The sequence below is a fragment of the Sinohyriopsis cumingii genome, chromosome 10 (assembly GCF_028554795.1).
Source record: "Sinohyriopsis cumingii isolate HCF-2022 chromosome 10, ASM2855479v2, whole genome shotgun sequence".
Classification (NCBI taxonomy): domain Eukaryota; kingdom Metazoa; phylum Mollusca; class Bivalvia; order Unionida; family Unionidae; genus Sinohyriopsis; species Sinohyriopsis cumingii.
In genome coordinates this window covers 32,747,970-32,765,870 of record NC_142970.1, presented here as the reverse complement: position 1 = coordinate 32,765,870, position 17,901 = coordinate 32,747,970, and the positions used below count along the sequence as shown (strand labels likewise).

The 17,901-nt window shown below is 34.8% G+C and overlaps 1 protein-coding gene across 2 annotated transcripts in view; it reads right to left on the bottom strand.

The window, feature by feature from the left end:
* The window catches only part of LOC149789852 (uncharacterized), a 90,235-nt gene that overhangs the window by 14,240 nt on the left and 58,094 nt on the right, over nucleotides 1-17,901 (bottom strand). For both annotated transcript variants that reach the window (XM_089971836.1, XM_089971837.1), the window contains 5 exons: nucleotides 13,345-13,466; nucleotides 9,451-9,614; nucleotides 3,641-3,768; nucleotides 2,637-3,206; nucleotides 1,475-1,493 (listed from right to left, as the gene is read on the bottom strand). In XM_089971836.1, coding sequence (XP_089827962.1) covers nucleotides 1,475-1,493; nucleotides 2,637-3,206; nucleotides 3,641-3,768; nucleotides 9,451-9,614; nucleotides 13,345-13,466 — 1,003 coding nt within the window. The remainder of the gene's footprint in view (nucleotides 1-1,474; nucleotides 1,494-2,636; nucleotides 3,207-3,640; nucleotides 3,769-9,450; nucleotides 9,615-13,344; nucleotides 13,467-17,901) is intronic.

Genomic DNA, 17,901 nt, shown 5'->3' with positions numbered 1-17,901 from the left:
GTAAACTTTTCCAAAGATGTAATTGACTGATGGATTGATATGCCTACTATATATATATATATATATATATATATATATATATATATATATATATATATATATATATACCCTAATCAATTGCATGATGGGGATGATACTGCATTCTTTGAAGAATTTTCTCCATTCAGTATTATCAAACATATTTGATAATACATCAAAATAATCTAAGGTTTATGTCCAAGTAGGTTAAATTTTATTGAGCAGTTTTTGAAGTTTATCCCTATTGTTAATAACATTATCAATATTGGACAGAATATTGGCATTATTTGTAAAACAATTATCCAGTCTTTAATCCAGAATGCATTCTGCTCATTTTAGTCACACTCTAGTGGGTGGCTTTGTTGAGATGTCACTTAACAGCATAAAGTGTATGTTATAATGTATAATAATAATACAAGCCACAAATAGTCAGCATTTTTGTATAAACCTGAAAAAACTTTAACGCAAGCATGCTTTCTGATGAATAATGTATAGAAAGAAGCCAATAAAATTTCTTCTAGTTTTAGCATTGGTTTCCATTGATAATGAATTTGTACAATTTGTACAAACTTGAAATATCTCACTACTATGACACTTGCAACTAATTTCATTTTATGTTGTTTTATTGTTTCTTAAGCAGTTATTAAAAGATCATGACAGTGAATTCATGAATTCCAGATAGTTACAATATTGACATGACCATTGAGGAATAGCAATACCAGGATTGGTAGATGACAGTCAACTCATGAATTCCAAATAGTTACAATAACGATATGACCATTGAGGAATAGTAATTCCAGGATTGGTTGATGACGGTCAACTCAAGAATTCCAGATAGTTACAACAGTGATATGACCATTGAGGAATAGCAATACCAGGATTGGTTGATGACAGTCAACTCATGAATTCCAGATAGTTACAATAGCGATATGACCATTGAGGAATAGCAATACCAGGATTGGTTGATGACAGTCAACTCATGAATTTCAGATAGGTACAATAGTGAAATGACCATTGAGGAATAGCAATACCAGGACTGGTTGATGACAGTCAACTCATGAATTCCAGATAGTTACAACAGTGATATGACCATTGAGGAATAGTAATACCAGGATTGGTTGATGACAGTCAACTCATGAATTTCAGATAGGTACAATAGTGCCATGACCAATGAGGAATAGCAATACCAGGATTGGTAGATGCCAGTCAACTCATGAATTCCAGATAGTTACAACAGTGATATGACCATTGAGGAACTCACGAACTCAGTGAACTCACGAATTCAAGATAGTTACATCACTTGGCTTTATGACAAGATGACCTAAAAGAAATGAAAAGAGCACAATAAACAAAATGTTGCTGAAATTTAATTCAAAAAAGAGAAAAATGATTCTGAACTAGAATATTATAAATTATTGATTTGTAAAAGTATATAATGAGAAAAATATATACTTACATCCATCAGCAGACTGTTCCTGAAAAGTAAAGGAAATACCATTTATTCATTGCTATTTAAGTGCTTGGCCCTCACTTATGTAGGAACAGTAATTACCTACCCCTGTTGATGTGAGACAAATGTAGAGAGTATGGTGTAAAGAACTGGCCATATTTTTTAAGCACTGCTGAAATGGGATAAATGCAACATATGCTACAGTATGTCAGGACTATACTGGAATGGGAAAAACATGCATTGATGGTCCTTCTTGAATTATATTAAACAATGCCATACAGTGAAGTGCATGGAACCATCGATGTGTTTATAAAGTATATATTCTAACCATGCATATACTTCAATTATATTAAACACCGCCATGCAGTGAAGTGCATGGATGCACTGAGTTTATATAGCATCTATTCTAACCTATATGTTATATGACAATAATTATAGTAACAAGAGTCCCCCTGAAAGATTAGATGCTCTGCTGGGTAAGGAAAACTTCCAGGAATGTAAGGTACATGTAAGACTAATTCTTAATTTTTAAATGTTGAGTGTTGAAATCGTCTCTTACATTCTTCAGCAAAACCATTTTCAAATTTGGTGATGTGGCATACACAGAGATGTCAGGTTGGCAACATGTATATTAGACTAATGACACACTTTTTAATTAGGGCATTGTGAAAACCCCATGTCATAATGATCATCAAATCAGGAAGAATAATGACACCATTTTATTTAGGACATTGCTATGTAAAAACAATACAGATCTATTAACAGAACTCCTATAGCTAACAGTGCTATGTAAAAACAATACAGATCTATTAACAAAACTCCTATAGATAAATGTGCTATGTAAAAACAATACAGATCTATTAACATAACTCCTATAGCTAACAGTGCTATGTAAAAATGTTACAGATCTAGTAACAGAACTCTTATAGCTAACAGTGCTATGTAAAAACAATACAGATCTATTAATAGAACTCCATTAGATGACAGTGCTATATAAAAACAATACAGATCTATTAACAGAACTCCTATAGATAACAGTGCTATGTACAAACAATACAGATCTATTTACAGAAGTCCTATAGATAACAGTGCTATGAAAAACAAAACAGATCTATTACAAGTGAAAACTGCAAACAAACTTATTTCAAACAAACTTATTTGCTCTTACCTCTTCGTGAAACCAGAACTTCAGTACATCATGAGAAATAATGATATGACTGTTGTCATGGAAATGGCAGGGAACTTCTACATTCCCCTGAAGGATGGCAACTGGGATGTGGCAGTGTACACTGTATCTGTCAGAGTTGGGGCACTGTATAGACAACTCAAATTGCAGACTCTGTCCTAGGCATCCGATGATACTGGACAGAGTCCTGGTGATGAATTCTCGAACTTCAATACATAGTTTGGAAGATGGAGTCTTCTCTGTGGTCCCTATTCTTGTGACTCCTGCAAATATGACGTGTTCCCTGAACAACACAGTCAATCTGTGGAGAAGATCAAGGTCAAAAAGACAGCAACCACAGAAGATCAGATTCTCCATCTTTTTTCTGGCAATGGGCCACCGTGCCACACAGGCAGCAAGAAGCCTGTGGAAGACTGGTGAGGGTAAGAACTTCCCCGTAAATACAAAGCAAATAACTGATGTATTTCCTTGCTGAGAATTTGGCCCAAAGGAGATGAGTTCTTTTGGTGTTGCATGGCGTAGCATGCATGGAGCAAGGAAGTAACCCTCCACCTGAAATACAAATTAGATGAACTTTTGTAAACTTAAAATTAAATGAACTCTTAAAAAAGAACTTCAGAAAACTTATTTTAAAAAGTACTCTGAAAGTGTGTATTATCTGCATGCATGACTTAAAATGTATCCTTGCAAGATTGAAGTTACTTAGGACAGAGTATTGATGAATACTTTTAAAAAGTCCCAATGCTGTTCTCTTCAAGAACATTTCTTGATCAAAAACTTGAATAAGTCCCATCATGTTCTTTCCAAGACAGCAGCTTGATCAAGAAAATTAATAAATCCCAACAGAGTCCTTTCCAAAACTACTGCTTCATCAGTAACCATATTAAGTCCTGAACAATTCCTTTCCAAGACTACTCCTTGCTCAATAATTTTAATAAGTCTCAGGTGCAAAAAAACTCACAAAATAATATTTTATATTAACTGACCTTGACTTCTTTTGCACCTGGTCTGTACAACCTTGGCCTGGCTACAATGTTCAACTTTTCCATAAGTTGTAAAATAATCTCCTTGTAGTAATGGAATTCAGGGTGTTTCTCTTTTGTCCAGATCGCATCTAGAAAGTGACATTTTATAAAGATATTCAAGCAAATAAAACAGAATAGTATGTGTGTTTTTTTCTGTTTATGTGTGAGTACTGGTGTATGGTAATACTGCGTTTGTCTATAATCTTGTTGTGATGGAATTATTAGAGTCCCTCATTTGTCCAGATGGTATACAGAATGTAATATTCAAGCAATAAAACAGCAGAGTGTGTGTATTGGTGTTTGGCATGTTATTTATCCAGCAGAGTGTGTGTATTTGTGTATGGTGTGTTATTCATCCAGCAGTGTGTTTTGGCATATGGCATGTTATTCATCCAACAGAGTGTATGTATCAGTGTTTGGCATGTTATTCATCCAACAGAGTGTGTGTTTCGGTGTTTGGCATGTTATTCATCCAGCAGAGTGTGTGCATTGGTTTATGGCATGTTATTCATCTAACAGTGTGTATCAGTGTTTGACATGTTATTCATCCAACAGAGTGTGTGTATTGGTGTTTGGCATGTTATTCATCCAGTGGTGTGTGTATTGGTTTATGGCATGTTATTCATCCAACAGAGTGTATGTATTAGTGTATGGCATGTTATTCATCCAGCATTGTGTGTATTGGTGTATGGCATGTTATTCATCCAACAGAGTGTGTATCGGTGTTTGGCATGTTATTCATCCAACAGAGTGTGTGTATTGGTGTTTGGCATGTTATTCATCCAACAGAGTGTGTGTATTGTGTTTGGCATGTTATTCATCCAATATATAACACAATCCATGTTACGGACTTGAACTTAATTGGCATAGGGATTATGATGAATGATTTGCAATTGGAACAAAATAAATATATCAGATATGAATAGACGAAATAACACTCTAAGTTGACAAAAGCTTGATAACATAATTACATTTATAAGACTAGTGTGCAAAATACCAATGAATTATTACAAACGTGTCAAGAACAAAAGCAATGTTTGAATTTATCAATAATGCAATGTACATTTCATCTATACTCTATAACTAAAAGTCCAGGGATTTTTAAAAGTCACTTTTCGGGGTCAAAATATACGTGGACCCTCTTCCTAATTAAAAATCATATTTTTCTTACATCAGAGCTTAATTTCCATTGTTGACAAAGTCCTAATAAACAACTTTTAAAGATCTAAATGCACAATAATCACATTAAGAATAAAAACAAATGACTGGAGACCGAGGCAATCTATATTCCATATCAAAAGTCCTGGGAAAATCACTAACTGAACATGTTTGAGAGGTTGATAAAAATACATACACAACAAGTATGATATAAATACATACACAACAAGTATGATAGAAATACATACACAACAAGTATGATAGAAATACATACACAAGAAGTATGATAAAAAATACATACACAACAGGTATGATAGAAATACATACACAGCAAGTATGATAAAAATACATACACGACAAGTATGATAAAAAATACATACACATCAAGTATGATAGAAAATACATACACAACAAGTATGATAAAAAATACATGCACAACAAGTATGACAAAAATACATACACAACAAGTATGATAAAAAATACATACACAACAAGTATGATAGAAATACATACACAACAAGCATGATACAAGTGCTGTCTAATGGAAAGTACTTTTCATGTGATCGTCTCCATTTTAAATTTCCAGCGTTTTCTATGTCTATGATTTTGCATCTTGTATTCTAAACCTGCTATATTTATTAATATATTTTATATGTGTTTTTCTCTGGTTTAAACATTGTCTTCTGTAAGAGACATAACCCAAAAACAAATGATTCTTAATAGTACATATCATTAATTACTTCTGTTGTGACAAAAATGAAATGTAATTGTATGCAATGTACTATATGTATACATGTATTTTCACAAGAACAACTAATCATATGTGCGCCCTATGGTATCATCACACGGTCAATTGTCCAACCAGATATGATCACAGAACTGCCAACCCTGACGAGTCCATCTCCGTAAGGTAGTTTTTTTCCCGTTAGAATGACCAGTTTTCAGTCAGGTGTAACAAAATATCAATAACTGCTATTGTAAAGCTGGAAAACGTAATTAAAAGTTTCACGCAGCGACGATAAACATTATGTTCAACTGAAAAGTTTGTAAATTATGCGTAGACTTATTTACCACTAGTACAGTTGCACAAACTAGAGTTCCAAAACCCTATGCAACTCAATGGCTTATTGCTATCTCTCAACTTGACATAAGTTTTGGAAATTCTTTTTCCATTTCACATGACGATGGCAATCATATCTCCTGCCATAAGACATACTCAAATTGGCACGTGATGTCCAATAAACGTAATTGTTTCCTTTCCAGCTATTATTCACAAGAATATGAATACTCATTTATATTCTTCTGTGTTAATAATTAACACTATTTTAGAAGCTTATTGTCCTTTACGTCTAAAAGCTAAACATGCATCTCTTTCTGGACGCCATTTTAAAAAAAATCTATAATCAACAGTTTGATCATGCAGTTGTTTTGCATGAACAAATAGGTGCAGTTTAAAACATCTGGGGTTCAGGTCTGCGATCATCTCAAGGAGTCCATGGAATGTCTGAGGTAAGTTTTGGGGAATTGAAATTCCCAGGAGTCAGACTATACCTCTATTTCAAGGAAATTCAGTCCTAAGGAATTGAAATTCCAGGAGTCAGACTATGACTCTATTTCAAGGAAATTCAGTCCTATGGAATTAAAATTCCCAGGAGTCAGACTATGACTTTATTTCAAGGAAATTCAGTCTGATGGAATTGAAATTCCCAGGAGTCAGATTATGACTCTATTTCAAGGAAATTCAGTCCTATGGAATTGAAATTTCCAGGAGTCAGACTATCACTCTATTTTAAGGAAATTCAGTCCCATGGAAATGAAATTCCCAGGAGTCAGATTATGACTCTATTTCAAGGAAATTCAGTCCTATGGAATTGAAATTCCCAGGAGTCAGACTATGACTCTATTTCAAGGAAATTCAGTCCTAAGGAATTGAAATTCCAGGAGTCAGACTATGACTCTATTTCAAGGAAATTCAGTCCTATGGAACTGAAATTCCCAGGAGTCAGACTATGACTCTATTTCAAGGAAATTCAGTCCTATGGAGTTGAAATTCCCAGGAGTCAGACTATGACTCTATTTCAAGGAAATTCAGTCCTATGGAATGGAAATTCCCAGAAGTCAGACTATGACAATTTCAAGGAAATTCAGTCCTATGGAACTGAAATTCCCCGGAGTCAGACTATGACTCTATTCAAGGAAATTCAGTCCTATGGAACTGAAATTCCCCGGAGTCAGACTATGACTCTAGTTCAAGGAAATTCAGTCCTATGGAATTGAAATTCCCAGGAGTCAGACTATGACTCTTTTTCAAGGAAATTCAGTCTATGGAAATAAAATTCCCAGGAGTTAGACTATGACTCTATTTCAAGGAAATTCGATCCTATGGCATGAAAAAGCACACTGTAAATGTAAGATGTAGAAGGGAAATAGCTCTGTAAATCTTTATGGAGCGCCATGATGGAACAATATGCACATGTTCACTGAATGTCTGCAATTTCTGGCATGTTTCAGGACAAACTTGTCTGGGGTGGGACAAATGTTTGCACAATAATTATTATATTTGGTATATATTTTAAAAACCAAATCATCAACTGTGAACCAAATGGGCCACACAAGAATTATTATATCTGGCATGTACAATAAACACCAACAGGAATTATGCAGAATGTCACATCATGACATTCCTGCCAAGACAAGATCCACATAACCAGCAAAGTTCATGCAGCTTGAAACGTTGATCACTTTGACCTTATTTTCCCTGACACGAGTATTAACCTTCACCATGATTATATTGACTAAACAGAATAACATGTACATGTTCTCTTGATGTTTATAATAATGTCTGCCAAGTTTAAACACAGACTGTACATACTGATATGTACATGTTCTCTTGATGTCAATAATGTCTGCCAAGTCTTAACACAGACTGTACAGAATATGTACATGTTCTCTTGATGTCAATAATATCTGCCAAGTTTAAACACAGACTGTACATAATATATACATGTTCTCTTGATGTCAGTAATGTCTGCCAAGTCTAAACACAGACTTACAGAATGATATGTACATGTTCTGTTGATGTCAATGTCTGCCAAGTCTAAACAGACTTACAGAATATGTACATGTTCAGTTGATGTCAATAATGTCTGCCAAGTCTAAACACAGACTTACAGAATATGTACATGTTCTCTTGATGTCAATAATATCTGCTGTCTACCAAGTCTAAACATAGATTGTACAGAATGACATGTACATGTTCTCTTGATGTCAATAATGTCTGCCAAGTCTAAACAGACTGTACAGAATATGTACATGTTTTCTTGATGTCAGTAATGTCTGCCAAGTTTAAACACAGACTGTACAGAATGATAATGTTCACTTGATATAAACCAAGTTACAATAATGTGCTTGGTCACTTTAATGTGCTTGATCACTTTAATGTAATGTGCTTGATCATTTTAATGTAATGTGCCTGATTATTTTAATGTAATGTGCCTGATCAATTTAATGTCATGTGCTTGATCATTTTAATGTAATGTGCTTCATCATTTTAATGTAATGTGCCTGATCATTTTAATGTCATGCGCTTGATCATTTTAATGTAATGTGCTTGATCATTTTAATGTAATGTGCTTCATCATTTTAATGTAATGTGCCTGATCATTTTAATGTAATGTGCTTGATCACTTTAATGTGATGTACTTGATCACTTCAATGTAATGTGCTTGATCACTTTAACATAACTTTTAACATATTCCTCACTGTATTGTTCTTGGAGCTCATTTCAGTTTACATGAACTGAGTGGTTACTGAGCCTGCTATCCTTGAATTACAACTCCAATCCATACCGACAAAGTAACCCTATCACAGATTTGCAATGTATAAGTAAAATCGACAAAGTTACCATATCATACATTTGGAATGTATAAGTAAATAATGCATGGGCACTCATGACTAGTATGATACATCCCTCCCATATTAAAGGTACTGAAAAATGCCAAATACTGAACATGTGAGTAAGATAGTGTCATAAAAGCCTGTGGTCATGATGAAAATCATATCTGATTGACCTGGACAATTTATATTTCCACAGGACCTTGTTAAAAATATAGCCTGGAAAACATTGCTCTGTGTGTGTGGTGTGGTAACAGCTGGACTGTTAGATTCAGTCCAAAAATTCAGACCACATGATATGTAATTAAAAAGGTAACTTGCCACTGATCTGTTCAAGTCAAACATTACAATAGGGCATTTGCCATTTATCTGTGCAAGTGAAGTACTACCATAGGGAACTAATAAAAGTCTGGAAAATTTCAGTCCATTTATACGATAACACATTTCCAATAAACATTAATACATAATACAGGAATGTATTACAAGGAGACCAGGAGTTATTAAGACTTAATGCAGGAATACGCTTCATTACAAGAAGCCTAATTGTTCTTAAGACTATGTAGGAATACGTTACTTCACAAGGAGACCAAGAGTCCCCAAGACTTAATGTAGGAATGTATTATGTTACAAGGAGACCAAGAATCCCCAAGACTTAATGTAGGAATGTATTATGTTACAAGGAGACCAAAAGTTCTTAAGTAAGTTAGAAACTTACACACCTATCAATTCATCAGTAAGTTTTCCCTTGTCTCTGAATTCAAACAACTTGTTCCGGATAGCTGGGTTATTCTTAAACATGAATGTATCAGCAGTGATGATGGACTTCAGAGCATCAATTAACCATGCTGGGTCAAGCACAAGCCACTCCCTCAAACCTTCCATGCTGAAAATTACAATGCAAATTTCTATTATTTGACAGAATATGGATATAAATATTTCCTTGTTCTATGAAGCAGGCTAAATACTGTCATCATATTCAAGATAAACTTTATGCAAATCATAGGCAAAACATTATGATTTTAGCATAAGAACGAAAACTATCTGATTGAAGATAAATTTTATATGAATTGTGAAAAAACATTATCATTTTAAAATAAGAAGGAAAATTAGCAGAAATCAACACAACTCATAAATGCTATCATGAATTATGCATTATGGATTCCAGAACAATTCTCTCCCTCAAACCATCCATCAAAGACGTTTGTGTGTGCAAAAACTGGTCAGTCTTGTAAGCAGGGGCATTAACTCATCTAAATGATGATGGAAATGCTAACAATTAAATTCCTCCAATATCTCATCAGTATGCAGTAGCATCCTAAATTCTGTTGAAATCATCGAAGATATCATCAGTATTCAGTAGCATACCAAATTCAGTTACACTCCTTGAAGATCTCATCTGCATCCAATAGCATACAAAATCCAGATGAAATCATCGAAGACCTCATCAGTACCCAACAGCACACCAAATTCAGCTGAATTTTTCCAAGATCTCATCAGGCTGCAGGTCATATAAAACTCAGCTGAAACCTGATATCAGGGGAGATACAGTGTTGTGAACTCATCCAAGACCTCATCACTATAAAAAATTCAGTTGAAATCACCAGAGATCGCATCAATATCCAATATCATACAACATTCCACTAAATTCCTCCAAGATCTCATCATTATTCACTAGCATACAAGGCTCAATTGACACTGATTGAAATAAGCTGTGTGGAAGTCTGACAAAGATTTATACAACCAATTGTAACTTACCCTCAGATTTACAAGCTGAAGGTTATTCTGATAATAAAGGTATAGACCAGTTTCAAATTATCCTGCAAGATAAATGCTGAGAGTCAGTCTGGTACAGATCTATACAAATAGTCGCAAATGATCCTTAAGAGATATAACCTTAGAGAGAATCAGGTAAAGACCTATCAAGCCAATATCAAATGACCCTGAGATTTACTGAGTGGGGGTCTGGTAAAAATCAATACAACCAGTATCCAATGACCCTGAGATTTACAGGTTGAGTGACAGTCTGATAAAGATGAATTCAACATATGGTAATCTCCAAAATAAAGCTTGCACGAAAGTCTAATAATGGTGCTGATTGGTTTAAATGTAATAAAGTATTTGATTAATTTAAATGTTAGGCAGCTTTCAATTTAATAAAGCCGTTGATATGTACAAGTGTAAGGCAGATTTCAATTTAATAAAGTTGTTGATAGGTACAAGTGTAAGGCAGGTTTCTTAACTAAAGATTCTGATCATATAAATGCACAATTCTTAAACAAGTTTTATATTTATTTCTTTATATAGATGCACAATTTACCTCAGTTAGTTTCACTTGATTTATTTTTACAGAAACATGGATCAACCCTTGTATATCAGCTGATACAGATTTGAAAGTACAGTATATAACTGTTAGAAAACTGCATCTAACGAACTTAAAAGTAAATGCTGGTTTTAAGACAAAGATCTCCATTCATAATTTAAGGCAAACAGTAGAGTGTATATTTGCACTATATCCAACTGTGCATAGACCCAGGAACATGAACACTCATCATGTACATTACACAAATTCATTAACTATTGGTATTTAACACATATAATATGACATGCACTTTGGTACCCTTCCCAAAAAGGGTGAAACAAATTTAAAGTGATACATAAAACTTCAGACCTGACAACCCTAACATGATCGTCCTAGTAAGGCAGCAGATACTTTTTTTCCGTAAATATGACCAATTTTCAGCAAGGTGAAACAAAATATCATGTACTGCTATTGTCAAGTAAGGAAACATATATTTAAAAAGTTCAGTATCCCAAACTGAAGCACCGATGGCAAGAATTATGTTCATCAGAAAAGTTTGTAAAGTACACTCTTATTTTATGTGTTTAGGCTTGAAGTCTCAGTTCCTTGCAGAAACAAGAAATATCACTCTGGTTTTGGAAATATGAAACATTTTTTTTATAAAAGCTGTCCTTGTTCAAGAATTTCATATGAGCACAAATCTTTTTTCCAGAAAAAAGGAATTAATCCTTTTGAATTCAAATAATTTGAAATAATTCCAAATGACACAACAGACACTGTCCAGTGTAAAAGCCCAACTGAGATTATTTCTCTAAAACAAAAAAAAAATGGTTTTATCGTATTCAAAAACAGTTTCAAAAATCTCCAAGTTGCGAATTCAAAAAGGTGGGTCACATGATCATGTTTATAGCACATACACCTTACATGATCTTGACCAAAACCAAACATTTTACTCTAAGAAATAAAAAATTCTTTACATCTTAAATCACGTAGTCCCAACATCGCCTTGACAACAACCAATCATCTTAAAATAAAAATAGAACTTATTTACACGGCTGCACCTAATTTTGAATTCAGGTCAGAGACCAGGTCAGCCGTATGTGTTTACTAAAATGACAGTCAAAATTAAACTATTTTCTGGAAAAGTACGAGTTCCTAATAAACAGAACTACATTAATATGACAGATAATGAAATAAAGATAAAATCAAAAGATTTTAAAACTTACAAACTATTAAATCAGATATTATTAAATATACATAAAACACTTTCACCTATCAACCTCTAGTACAGTCACACAAACAGAACTGGATTATTTTGACAGATAATGAAATAATAAAAAACAAAGATTTTAAAACTTACAAACAATTAAGTCAGATATTATTAAATGTACATAACAACACATACACCTATCAATCTCAAGTACAGTCACACATGCTTCAGTTCGGGGCCCCGAGTGGCCGAATGGTCTAAAGCGCTCACCGTTCCGGATCACTGCCATCTCACCTCTGTCTGCGTGTGTTCGAGTCCAAGGCTCGGCTAGCGTGGGTACATGGGAAAGCCTGCCAGTAGCTTATCGTGGGTCGGTGGTTCTTCCCTGGGTTTTCCAGGGTTCTTCCTCCACCAGTTATACTGGCCGCCATGTATAGCCTATCTTGTGCTGAAAAATGGCGTTAAACCCTAGAACAACAACAACAACAACATGCTTCAGTTCCAAACCCTATGCAAATCAATGGTTAGCTGCTATCTCTCAACTTGACGTAATTCTTGGCTTTTTGCTTCAGTACACACGATGGCAGTCATAACTCCCACCGTGTGACATACTCAAAATGACACTTGATGTCAAATAAACGTAATTGTGTCTCTTTCCACTTTTATTCAGAACAATATCAATATTCAGTTTTTTTTCTTCTGTACTGATTATTAAGACATTTTTAAGAGGCTTTATTTTTTCCTTTCGTCTTTAACATGTATCTGTAGCGAGATTCCATTTAAAAATATTCTATCATCAACAATTTAATCATGCAGACGCTTCGCCTGTAAAAATATTTTTAATTTAAAGCATCTGAGGTACAACTATCAAGCTAGTCTGATTCTCTAATTCCACTAAAGATAATGTGAAACCTGGATCCAAATCAAATACAGACGAGCCAATTATCTGGATCTTACCACAATAATCAAGCTTCTGTAGTTTTTCCTTTATTCTGTAAGTCTGTATTTTAAGTTAAGACTTACAGCAATATTGTAAGGGTTGGCAGGTCTGAAACTGGTACAATAATCAGTATCCCAAAAGCCTAAGGGTTACTTTCTTTTTACCTAAAGTAGATAAAACTGCCTGTCTCATGCTGGAACCTAAGGAACAGGTCCAGTTGTTCTGTGGTCTTAATAGGAACTGCCCCTGCCTGATTCATCTCCTCAACTAGACTATGCGGAATGACCTGACAGAAAAAAGAAATAACAATAGTTTTGTCAGAGATAAAATCCTGGAATTACAGAAACTCCATATGTGATTTAATATCAAATCTTCAGTGACAAAGGATCAATTTATTTGTTATGATGGCTTATCTTAATTAGTTTTAATTATCCGAATATTACATTCACCACATTTTATCTCCCTTTATTTTCTATGTTCTTCACGATATGACTGTCACGCTTTTATCAAGAACATATAAGTGAAATTAATGCCTGCAGAATCATTTATAAGAGGTCCAGGTTGGCCCAAAATTGTTCAAATGGTCTGTGACCACTTACATAATCACTCTCATGGTTTAAAATTGCTTACATGGACTGTCATCACATCATCTAAGATCACTCACATGGTGTGAGATCCCTCTTGGCTTGAGATCACTCACATCATCTGATATCAATCAAACAACTGAAATATACTATAAAAAAGTAACTACATGTGTGGCTGTTTAAGAAATAAGTGGCTGTCTAGGAAATAAGGATAATTTGTCATCTTTTTATCAAACAATTACTGACAAGTGATGAAAACAAATGATTAAACATTTTTTTAAATTTCTTCCAAATTAACAGAGTCTGCTGAATTGCTTTCATAAAGTTATTTGAAAGTTTAGTTTCAATTTTAGCATAGACAGTTATATTAGATGATGGATAGACCTAACTTGTACAAATATAAAAGGACTCTATGCCAGGATGCTCCATGACAAAAGTGGTCAAATTTGATTGAGCTTACCTAAAGTTTAACAGTTGAAAGCAATGGTTTTAGTAAATGTGGTGTTATACTGAGTAGTGGATGGACATCATTTGTACAAAGCCATAAGTCAGGAAAGTTATTGTCATATTTGGTTAAATACTATCAATTGGATTCTGAAAACAAGTTTAATTTATTTACAGATTTTGTAACTATAGCCAAACTGGAGAGAATAACGGAATCGCTTGTAAAAACTTGCTAAAGCGTTGATGTTATATCTGGTGGTTTCTCAGGGACCAATCAAGACTGAAACAGTTAATTAACATCAAATTCTAAACATCCATTTGCAGTAATCAGTATCTCAGTATTTAAAAAACATTTAGGGAACCCTCTAAAATGAAATTCCTTTTCATGCACAAAATAAATTATCTGATCAAGTCCAGTCTGGAAATATCAACAAAATAAGTAGAACTATTCAACTTCAAATGGCTGCTGAGAGGGGTATATTAACTTGGAATATAAAATTACATGTACCTAATTGGGCTACTTGTTATTAAACAAGACTGGTAGGAGACAATAATCAAAAATAGTCTGTTACATGTACATGGAACACAGCTGAAAATGGCAGCTGACAAGCAACATTAAGAACTGATCTGCAAATACCATGTGAATGAAATAGTAATGGCCCTTCCTCTCCTGCCACTTATCCATATTTATTTGAAGAGAAATGCCCACGTTGAGACAACATTATATTCAATATCAGTAGCAATAATAATCCTTCCATAAATAATACAATACTGTCCAGCACTAGCCAACTCCTGACTGCTGAAAACTATGTGTCTCTCCATTCCACCCAACCATTCACAAAGAGGTGCAAATAGGCATCTGCCAGCCCTGGTATGTGACCTTTAGGACTGTCCATTATCGGGGTAATATAATATACGGTTCTGAACAAAATTAACTCTGCCATTACAGAAAACTGTGCAGATTTGTGTTTTCCCTGATTACAATCATGTTTTGAATTCAACACCCACAACAGTTTTGAGAGACAAGAATTCATAATTTTGTTTTGTGTGGGGGTGTTGTTGTTGTTTTATGGTTTAACGCCATTTTACAAGATAGGCTATACAAGGCGGCCAGTATCATTGGTGGAGGAAGAAGCTGGGAAAACCCTGGAAAGAAAAACCAACCCATGATAATTTACTGGCAAGCTTTCTCACATACCCACATTGGCTGAGCCTGAGACTCGAACCCATGCAGAAAGAGGTGAGATGGCAGTGATCTATAAGGCTATATGCTTTAGACCACTTGACAACTTGGGGCCTCATTGTCTAAGGCTAGTCTTCTTAAAAACTGGTCACAGTGCTTGAGTGCAAATGGCATCAGCTGTTGTCCATATGCATGCAATTTTAAACAGGTTTTAAAATGTATCTTTTTAAACTTATCACGTTGTACATCAATCATATAAATACTTTTTTTTACTAAGAAATACATTAGTGCTAAATTATTACAGGTAGGTAAAGTGATGAACTGATGTTTTAAATCATGACAACTAATACACCTTAAGATGAATAATGTTTAATCAACGGTTCAACAGTTTGTGTGGAAAAGCGTGTTTATTGTTGTTGTGGGTTTGATACCATTTTTCAGCAGAGGCCTCATAGGCTACATGTAGTGACCAGTGTAACTGGTGAAGAAGAACCCTGGAAAACTCCCAAATGAACCACCCACATCAGGAAGCTTTGTCATATACATCTACCTCTACTGGCCAAGCATTAGACTCGATTCCATGTGGACAGCAGTGAGATGGCAGGGACTGGTAAAGGTGACTACTTTAGACCTCTAAGCTATGTTGGGGCATTAAAATCCCATTTATCTCTCACAACTAGTATTATTTAATTTTACCAATTGATAATCAATTTGTGCAAAATATAATACTGTAGTTGCCCGAGATTAAAAACAACCTTTGAAATGAGGTTTTCATAGTAAAATATACCATGTCCAAAGCATCAACAAGAATCAAGCGAGAGGTAGAAATATCACACTGAGTATAAGATTATTTTCCTACACAATGTAATAACATCAGGTAACTAACCCATCCTATTAAAGACAGTGCAATTAAAACCATTACAACTCTCTCAGCAAGGAGAAAATCTAACTTTTTACCATCAAAGGTGTTTTACACATTGTCAGTTCTGGATGCAATATAATTTTCGACCCATGATAGATATAATTCTCCTGAGTATTGAAGTCATTTTGCTACTGGTATATCTGTAGTGAGAATTAAAATCTATGAAACTATTAGGAAACAAGATTTTTATGACAACATCTTTATCACGATTCAGGCTAAAAATGTGAATTTCTCTAAATTGAACCATGTTATGACCTAGGACAGATTCTATTTTGGAAACATGGTGAGGGATTGGTCTCTTCAAATCAAAACAAATAGGTCTGAATGTGTCAGATTGTTTGGAGTGGTAGCCTTTGATGGTAACTGATGCCAACTTTTTCTCCTTGTAGAGCCAGAGAAAAGGTTCATCCAGTTGAGAGATTGAGAGTCTTGAAGAGATGTCATTGACTCTGTACCAGTTCCTGAAAACTTACTACATTCACTCATATTACTTCAGACTGAATGGCCTAAACACTCTTGAGATTCTCCACAATCCCGGAAATTCTAAATTCTGTTCTTACAAGGCTGCCCTGTTAACATTCTGGTGTGAAAGAACATACTGTCTCAGTAGTTGCAGAACACCACTAACCACGGTTGTTTGAGAAGATTATATGTGGTCATAATCTTCTGGTTTATGACTAGTGCTATATAAAGTAAATCGTTGACGCAGGTCTTGTTCCATCTGAGTGGGATTATCATAAGGATCTTACAATTATGACCAGTTCAATTCTGATTATCCTCAGTACTAAAACCATGGTGGTGGTGGTGGTGGTGGTGGGGTGTAGGGGTAAGCAAAGGCCTATAACCTGTCCCAACTGATTGATAGTGCATCAGCTGCCCAAGGTAGTGGGTCAGGAACCGGTAAGATAAAGATGGTCAATTTTGTGGTTAAACCTTGTAACAAAATGGTTTATCACTGGATGCACTGGAGTGAACAAATCCAAAAGTACCATTCCAAATGAATAGCCTGACAATTTCCAGTGAGAACATCAGCCAGGTCATTGAATCTGCCTGGAATGTCTTGGATTTATATACTGATTGGAAGTTGCAAGTACCAAGAATGAAAATGCCAAATAAGCATGCACAGGTAGGGCTATCTGGTGCCCCATTATTCAAGGAAGGAAGTAATCACTACAAAGTTCTCCAACCTAATCAGACTGACATCCTGTAAAGCCTGTCTTTTCAGAACTGAAAGGCTTTGATGATGGCCTTCATTTCAAAATGGTTGACTTTAAGAGACAGTTTCATCTGCCATAGATTATACTGAAGGCCGGTAATAAATGGATCCCCCATACTGGTGTCTATACCTATCATTACTCATGGCTGGGGCTTTTCCAGTGGAATTCCTCTCATAAAACAGCATGGTTGTGCCAGTGACAAAGGAATGATCATACAAGTAGACTGAAATAAGGGCAACATTGCACCAGAAAAATTATTTGTAACAGGTGCTTATACAAGCATCCCAACATGATCAAATACATTGTCACGCTGTTTAACCCAATGACTTGCGCGAGGAATCTCATTAAATTTGATGTCCTGTTGGAAATAC